Source organism: Hypomesus transpacificus, chromosome 16 (assembly GCF_021917145.1).
Source record: "Hypomesus transpacificus isolate Combined female chromosome 16, fHypTra1, whole genome shotgun sequence".
In the NCBI taxonomy this organism is placed as follows: Eukaryota; Metazoa; Chordata; class Actinopteri; order Osmeriformes; family Osmeridae; genus Hypomesus; species Hypomesus transpacificus.
The window spans coordinates 4,185,585-4,194,531 of record NC_061075.1 but is presented as its reverse complement, the minus strand read 5'-3'; the positions used below and the strand labels follow the sequence as shown (position 1 = coordinate 4,194,531).

Genomic DNA, 8,947 nt, shown 5'->3' with positions numbered 1-8,947 from the left:
CTGATTTACTGAAACTGTACTCTCTCTCAGACACATCTCTTGCTCTGTACCTGGAAATTAACGTGTGAATGTGTCACATCGTTGTGTTGTGAAGAATGTCATATATTTGACTACATTTGCAGAATACCTACCAAAATACCCCCACCTTGGGATTAATAAAGTGTTCTCTTGTTAGTAGATATGTAAAATATTAACGTAAAAGTCAGTGATACTGCGTATCATTTCCATACTGCCAGAGGAACATGTAGGTACTGTAACACATCCCCAGCCTCACAAAGACTCTCAGATCAGGACACAGCAGAGAGAGAGAGAGACAGAAAGAGAGAGAGAGACAGTTCACCTAGAGACTCAGTCAACATGGAGATGTCTGGAGTCCATGTCTACGGCAACACCAACTTGAACTCAAAGAACCAGGTCAACACTGGAGGGACAAGTGCTGAGGAAGAAGGTATCTACGAACAGGAGGACGTCTATGGAAATGACCAAATCTACAAACTGCCTGATTTCAAAAACATGGCTACAGTGATTCCAAGTACTGGACAAGAAGCAGGTACCCTACACACACACCAGACAAGAAGCAGGTACTGTACACACACACACACACCAGACAAGAAGTGGGTACAGTTAAACACGCACCTAATTTACTGTACGTTTCAGAGGCCTCTATGTTGATGTCTAGGTTAGGGTTGATCCACTATAAAAATGAATAAACAGGTGCAATGTGTAAACACCTCTATTGTTGTAAATGATTGACAATGAACACATCTTTGAATATTTTTAGGGTTTAAACACTATCATTTAAAAATACAATTTATTGTCACTAAATGTTATAGGCAGCAATTTAACATAAACTGCACTCGAAAAATAAAACATTTGGGTTTGCATGTGTGTGTGCATGTGTGTAAATGTACACTCACACAAACACACGCCTTGACTGTGTGTGTCCACAGTTTCAGAGAGGAGTTGCTCTAAAGCTGCAGCAGTGTGTCTGGTGCTGATTTGTGTTCTCCTGGTGACTGGGGTCACAGCACTGGGAGTCATCTGTGAGTCTAACATCATGACACAATCTCTGTATCAGATGTCATCTCTGGTGTACAATGTCTTTCGTATGATTTTCATATTTTTAAAAATTACCTTGGAGAACTTTGTTTATGACGGTAACATGTTGTGTGTAAAGTTAAGGTTTTCTCTCTTGGACAGATGCTGTGGAGAGAGACCAGTTACAGACCAGTAACAACATCCTGACCAGCGAGAGAGACCAGCTACAGATCAGTAACACCAACCTGACCAGAGAGAGAGAGACCAGTTACAGACCAGTAACACCAACCTGACCAGAGAGAGAGAGACCATTTACAGACCAGTAACACCAACCTGACCATAGAGAGAGATGACCTTAAGCTGAGGTTAAACATTCATTTCCACGGTTGTTGCATCTGTTCTTACACCACTGATCAGTAATACAACAATAAAGAAAGATAATGATTATTTTATTACTCTTAGACTGTTTGAAATGTTCTGAATATAATAAACAATGTTTGATCTATACCTTGCTATATTAAGTTCATGAGCACATACATTTTGGTTATATCCAGGAGAGAAATATGCCGATATCGATTAATTATGTTTCTTGTATCATTGATAAACTGTCACTATGCCTGCATAGCCATAAGTTAGTTATTTGTAAGATGCTACTAGGAAAGGCCTGTGTCACTAATGTAAGTCAGAGGTCATAATATTGCCAAAGTGTATAATGCCATGCAACTTCGAATGACACCTGCACCTTACATATATGTAATAAATATGTTGATTTTGTCCTGAACTTGTCTTAACTATTCCCTTCATTGACTTGGTACTTTCAGAGCAATTGGGTAATATCTAATATGTCTTCAATATGTAAGTGTCAAAGGTATAAAAGGTAAAACAAACATTATTTTTTGAAATATCTGAATATACTGCTGTTGTAAACATATTTGATATGTAAGATTCAATATTTTGAAGGAATTAATTGTAACTAGAGAGGGTACAATTTCTGTGGAAATTGTGGGGTGTGCTTGCGTCGGTTGCAGGTGGGTGCGTTTTTTCAACTTAAATCATACAAGTCATATTTGAGAGAGTAACAATGGAGGTTTGGTTGCAGCTGTTCTTTGATGAGGTCTGAAATAAGTTCTCTGTTGTGTTTTCAGGGGGCACTTCCTGTTCTGCTGGCTGGCTGAAGTTTGGTTGAAAAACGGGGCTGACAGCAGACAGGACTGTATAGGTAAAGGAGCAGACCTGGTGATCATAAACAGCCCAGAGGAACAGGCGAGAGATGGAGAGAGATGGAGAGATGGAAAGTATGAAAGACTGAAAACACCAGAAATGTACAAAATAAGGTGAAGTTTGATCAGGGGTGATCAGGGTAATAAAACGGCTCTTATCCATTCTCCATGAGGCATTCTTCAATGACCTCACCATGAGGGTGTGGATCGGTCTGACCGACTCACTAACATGAGTTCAATCGGTTAATGATGGTTGCATTGTGTTCAGAGATGAACGCAGGTCTTTAAAAAGCTGGTTGTTATATGTTATTCAGGACAGACATGTTCCCCAAGGAGGCTCAATTTACCCATTTCAGATGATAAATTACCAAACATTTTTTTTACAGATGATCCCAGACCTTTAACCGCCACTAATAAAAACTGTAGAGGTATCACTTTAAAGAGACAAAAATAGTGTTGTTAAACAGTATTTACCAGTAAGTCAGTTTCGAATGATAGGGTTCCGTCTGCGTTAAGTGGTTCAGAGATATCGTGAGATACGAACTGACAGACACGGAATACCTGAGAATAAAAAGGCGACAGCCATTTTCTTTTTGTAAACTTGGGTCTTGTTTTGGACTTCCAACCTTCACATCTTTTCCAACAGCACTCCTAAAACATTCTGTACAAGCCAAGCAGTCTTGCCGGCCAATCAGAGTACGTTTCCTCCAGCCGACACCATGTGGAAAAAAAAGTGCTATACACATTCTCGTATCCATTTTTGTCATGATTGATGAATTTTGTTCCAGGCCCAACATTAAAATAATGTATATTCAACTTGGAAATAAATTAACCTGAGTGTTATGAACTAAAATTCGAACTCCAAAGCTCATGCTCATTCATTTCATTATGGCATTCGTATACATTGCACTTTAAGGCTAAACATGTTCATAACCCTGAATGCAATATATATAATTAATATAAAACATGAGGGGAAAATATGCACATAAAAAACAACAACATTCAATATGTTTATCAATGAGCAAAGATCCATTGCTCACTATGCCTAGGCGTAACTGGCAAAAACAGTGTGGTTTGTTCTTTTCTCTAAAGCTTGTCTGTCCATGACGGTGGGGTCTTGGTAGTGTGTTGAGCTAGTGTTTGTTCAGTGCTGACGTTGACTTTCAAACAGTTCCATGAGCAACAGTCTCATCCCAGGTTCCCATCACCGTATCCGGGTGAACAGGTTCAACACCGACACGGATTCCTGAACAGAAGGAGGTGAGGAGTTGAAGTTGACGTCTGAGAATTGACTGAAAACACGATGGCTGTTGCATAATGAATGTAATAGGAAAAGGGGTTAACCTTCACCGTTTTTTTTCTTCCCACCCTTACCTTGGTGGATCGTGTTTTGCTGAATACGTTCCAGAAGCGAAGTGTCTCGTCACCGGCTCCGGTGACAATGGCCTCTCCATCAGGTGACATGGCCTTCATACAAAGGCAGAGGGACAGATAACGTGACATGAGGATTAGGCAGACAGACAGGACCACACCATGTTCTACGTACCAGGGTATCAAAGATTCTAATCGCTCACCAACAACCACCAACTACCATTCTGACTACCAGTTCAGCAAATTGTCCCCAGTCTTCACAATACAGTCTATACACACCTATGATATCCCTTATACCTTAAAGTGCTTAAGGGTGCAAATCAAAGAGTCAAAGATGTACTGTCCTGTGCACAGTATAACACAAGGGCATTCTGTACAGTGACATTCTTGTGTGAGGAGATGTTCAACCTCATCAAGTCAAACCCATCGAGTCAAACCTAAACCATTGCTGCTCACCAGGTAGAGGACCCTGTAGGAGTGTCCGGTCAGCTTGGCCACCTGGGTCAGAGCCGGGTACTTCCACACTAGGATCTGGTTTTGGGAGTAGCCATGCGTGCTCACCTGGTGTGGACAGAGGAGGAAACAGGGTACAGACAAACGGTTGTTATGGGTCTGTCCAGATTTTGGTCAGAGGGAAATCCGTTTGAATGGGAGGGAAGCCAGATGCATCTGACAGAGCAAATATAACACAAGCTCACAGACTCATCTGGTTCCGAGCCTAGTTCAGATCGTGTCTGGACGGCCTATCTCTTTATCAGGGCTCAGCAGAACCCAACATTTCCTCCATCTCCCCCCACATCTCCTTTCTCCTCACCAGCTCGTTGGCGTGTTTGGACCAGGCCAGGTTGCAGACCTGGGAGCCTGTGTCCATGCACTGCAGGGGCTGGCCTGTCAGGGTGTTCCAGAAGCGGATGCAGCGGTCAGCCGTGCCCCCGCCGGAGGCCAGTAGCCCGTGCTGGTGGGGGGACCAGGCGATAGCCTTCACCGCCGCCACGTGGTCGGTGTACGTATGGACCGGGTTCTGGCTGGAATGGTTCCACACCAGGAGCTTGACACACACACACACAGAGCACAGGGTGGAGTCGAAATGAAGACAGTTTTTTTACAGAATCGTTGCGTTTGAGAAAATGCATTGTATGGAGACAAAATCGATCGATTCGTTGATTCGGTGGGGCGAATGAATGGACAAGCGACACACGCAAGTCAGGCCCCTTGTAGAGCTGGACAGGAAGCGTTTGTGTGTTTGTATACGTGTGTGTAACCGGTACCTTGTTGTCGTTGCCCCCCGACGCCAGCAGCTGGTGGTCCGTGCTCCACTTCAGGCCGCAGACCTCCTGGCGATGACCCTGCAGGCGGCGCTCCGACTGCAGGGGCGGAGTCCGTATGTCCCTCTGGAGGATCATACGGTCCCGGCTGCCTGACGACAGCTGGTCCGCGTTCCACGCCAGCGCGCCTGGGGATCGCGCCGTAACGGTCACGTAAGGATTGTAAAACCGCGATGACATTTGAAAGGCCTTATTATGGGCTGCCTTGGTTTGGCTCACCAACTCTGGCTGTGTGTCCCTCCAGGGCGAACAGCTTCTTCCCCACTCCCGCGTCCCAGATCTGGATGTAGCCCTTGTGAGTCCCCACCGCCACCAGATTACCCTACAGCCGCAAAAACCTCAGCATCAGGCATTGCACAAGAGCCACACCGTGCAAAAGCATATATGAAGAACTATCGGTGACAGTGTTTGACACCGTTGACTGCAGGGTGATTGACAAGTTACTGGGAGGAAGTTGGAACTCACTCGTTCCGACCAGCCAACCGAAGTGACCGAATCCCCCTCCACTGACAGATCACACAGACGAGTTACCTGAAAGAAGGTTGTTTGATTGTGTTTGAGAGAGGGTGGTGTAGATATGCCTGACTCCATGGCTGCCCTGCTTTCGGTACGCTAGCTGAAAATAACCATCAATCTCACTTCTCTTTCTCTCTTTTTAAGATATTTACACACACAGACACGCACACACACTCCACAAATAGGTCCTCCACACATAGTACCTGGCTGGTGCAGGCACTCCAGAGGTAGACACAGGTGCCCAGGCCCACGCTCAGCACGTTCAGGGACGACCAATCGACCAGGTTGAGGTAAAAGTCATCCTGGAGCTCTGGGGCATCCAGGACCTTGAACGGAATCTTGGAGATCTTCCTGGTAGGCTTCCTGGGTGACCGTAGCAACTTTTGACTGCAAAGAGGAAGAAGAAATCCAGAATGAATAGCTGTGCACCGGTTCACTCACATGGATGTAGGTTTCAAAATACGGGATTGGTTTAGGTATGGGATCTTGACACAAGTCTTAGGATTATGAGAAGGGAACAAATCACTAGGAACATTTGTAGAAAAAAGAATCGCGTAGAAGCGATGGGAGTCACACAACATTCACCTCTTGATGCTAACAGGGGATAAGGAGTACGGGGAGATGTTGCCATCATCGGGTGAAGACGCCCTCTTCGTTCTAAGAGAGTACTGCGTGGACAAGGAAACCGAGGGGAAATCGAGCGGGTAAGTAACAATTTGTGGAAGGGCGAGGAGGCGCGAGGGGGACAGACAGTTAGCCTCACCGTGAAGAGGCTTCTCCGCTCGGGCGTGGAGGGCTGCAGGCGCCTGTCCTCCGTCTGGGGGTCCTGAACCTTCTCTATCCCCGCTCCCAGCAACTCGTTCTTCAGCAGGGCAGAGTAGGCCAGCCCATCCGCTACGGGCGGGACAAAGGAAAAAGGGAAGAGCGATAGCATAGGTAAAGACTTTGCATGGGTAATTGCTCCATGATAACAATTCTGAACATTCTAAACGACGAGTTGCAGATGTGGAGATTTGAACGTGATCTGAGAAGTTGACAAAACAGTGGCGTTGGATTGCTGGATTAGTTACGAGCGAGGTTTGAGACCACATACCTTTACTATTATCTGAGGTTGCTTCCTTCGTTTTTCTGTTTTGACTTGGGGACTTTTCGTTTTCCTAAACACAAAAAAACAACATCTATTTGTCATCATGTTAATATGACGTCATCCATCTCGAATAACAAAAGCAAAAAATAGGGACCGTCCTACAGTCTACTATTAAAAGGATAGAGTTGCTTCGTACGTTGATTCGGTGGAAGTTGATGCTCCAGTTGGCACCGGCCCGTGCTGGGATGAACCTGTCTCCGTGCTTGCTTGGGGATGACAGTGGGGAGTTCGTGGGAGTCATGTGCCTAATCACCTCGGTCACTTTCTGCACAATGAAAATATCGGACAGAGAAGTCAGGCATAATAACCAGAGCAAAATGACACACTTTAACCTGCAATGGTACAACAACAAAAAAGTATCAGATACAAGTGTCAGGCTTACAATGGGACTGGTATTTTCATTTTGGATGTTGATTTGCCTGAGCAAGCGACGTTCATACTCTTGGTCCATCATGGGAACCTGAGTGGAGTGTATCAGAGCACAACAAACAACTCCTCCTGTCCGGAGTCCTGCGTTTCCTCAATGGATGACCTGCATTTACATTTACATTTAGTCATTTAGCAGACGCTCTTATCCAGAGCGACTTACAGTAGGTACAGGGACATTCCCCAACGAGGCAAGTAGGGTGAAGTGCCTTGCCCAAGAACACAACATAATTTGACACGGCGGGGAATCGATCCAGCAACCTTCTGATTACTAGCCCAACTCCCTCACCGCTCAGCCATCTGACTCCTCTGCACTCCATTTGCACAACATACAACTTAACACGTCAATAGGTGACTGCTAGGCTGGTCGTTCCTTTTAACATAGCTCTTGCTACCAAGCAAACTGTCTACCCGTCTACAACATACTGCACGGAACAAGCCACAGTCCTGACAGTACACACAATAGTCAATTGAAAAATCAAGTCATATTTCAGTCAGTGAAAAGCAGACAATTGTGATCAGACATACCTAATAAAACGCAGCCGCAACGAATTAATAACAAACCAAGCAAACACTTCAGATCTACAAATCTTGCGGTCACTGTAATCGGACGCCGGTAATAGATCTTAAGCAGTGTAATATCGTTATTACTGTGCGTTATGTGGTCGCTAGCTCGATGCTATGATTAGCCTAGCAAATGTTTTGACCAACTACAATGCATTGTGGGACACTTTACGGCGCTGTGACGTACTTACCAGACGTGACTTGATCAAATCATAACACGGAAATGCCATATCGTGTTGCCAAGGAAACGGCGGGAAGCAAAGACCTAAAACAAGTAGTTTTTCTCTTGTAGTTGATTGCTGTGCAATCAATAATGTCGTTAGTCAACTATTGATATTATTATAAATTATATGTATTAGAAATAAAATGCAGTCCATACAGAAACAGATCAAGAGCTATATAGTTATCAAAACAGGATCATGCAGTCGAGGGAGATCCAGCAAACCGAGTATGGCACTGTAATATCTGCCACCTTAAGTTACATGCACTGGGCCCATTGTTATTTGCTCAATGGCAAATAGTTGGCCCCTAGTTACTGTCCCTGTGCTGGCAGCACTTATTCTACTCCGAGTATCTGTGAGCAGCCTAGAAGCCTGCCTAATAAGGAGCCTTTATGTCACACGAACACTTTGTGCATGTCTCCATCCCCATCATCAGGCTACTATTAGACCAGCTCCACCAGTACCCCTGTGTCAATACAGTCTATAGAGACCCACACACAGCTGTGCCCCACTAGATTCAAACCCAGAGAAGATGCAGACAGCCCAGTTTCCACAAACTGATGTCCATTTGTCGAACAGTGTCCACATATTATCGGCGATGCAGTTAATATATGATAAAGAGCAGTTGTAGCCCACAGTCCTTATGTCCCATAACCCATCCAACCATGTTGATTACAAATAAATAATTGTTATTGCAAAACGCCTGTAGTATGTGTGCAAATTCATAAGGACCTTGTCAATGTAAATTGTGCTTGATTATTTTTGTGACATCTGACACCACGCACAACTACATATTTGTGCTCTCAGCATCGTTAAACTGTTGTGTCATCCGTGATGTCATTCTCATCATGGTTCAAGTCAGCTGCATTCTACACAATGTCTGTGAGATTTGACAGTCTCTGTAAAGTCCAAATGGCTGAAGGAGCTATCTTATTGTTATTATCAGTGACCTATGCACTTTGTAAAGCTCTCTCTTGGATGTCGCTTTCGATAAAAGCATCTGCTAAATGAATAAATGTAAATGTAGGAGACAGGCAGGACTCATCAACAACTGCAGCTTTGCCATGTCTGTATGAATGAGGCTGTGGCTGAAGCCTGTCCTTATTTGTCAACGGTACT

At 44.6% G+C, this 8,947-nt stretch overlaps 1 protein-coding gene across 1 annotated transcript; it reads right to left on the bottom strand.

The window, feature by feature from the left end:
- Nucleotides 1–3,152: 3,152 nt before the first annotated feature.
- Nucleotides 3,153–7,772, bottom strand: fzr1a (fizzy/cell division cycle 20 related 1a). Its single transcript, XM_047036883.1, has 14 exons — nucleotides 7,572–7,772; nucleotides 7,000–7,149; nucleotides 6,754–6,882; nucleotides 6,564–6,627; nucleotides 6,234–6,364; nucleotides 6,056–6,138; nucleotides 5,674–5,857; nucleotides 5,420–5,485; nucleotides 5,174–5,276; nucleotides 4,898–5,082; nucleotides 4,444–4,677; nucleotides 4,086–4,190; nucleotides 3,633–3,725; nucleotides 3,153–3,504 (listed from the first exon to the last, which is right to left on the bottom strand). The coding sequence occupies exons 2-14, from the start codon at nucleotides 7,069–7,071 to the stop codon at nucleotides 3,463–3,465; spliced, it is 1,491 nt and encodes a 496-aa protein (XP_046892839.1). The 5' UTR covers nucleotides 7,072–7,149; nucleotides 7,572–7,772; the 3' UTR covers nucleotides 3,153–3,462.
- Between the last annotated feature and the right edge of the window lie 1,175 nt (nucleotides 7,773–8,947).

Bases quoted from the DNA above. Each gene is read 5' to 3' on its own strand.
- fzr1a (XM_047036883.1), bottom strand. From the start codon at position 7,071: ATGATGGACCAAGAGTATGAACGTCGCTTGCTCAGGCAAATCAACATC. The intron at 6,139-6,233 runs GTGAGGCTAACT...TTGTCCACGCAG, and splicing joins AGCGGAGAAGCCTCTTCACG to TACTCTCTTAGAACGAAGAG. The intron at 5,083-5,173 runs GTGAGCCAAACC...CGCGATCCCCAG, and splicing joins GGGACACACAGCCAGAGTTG to GCGCGCTGGCGTGGAACGCG.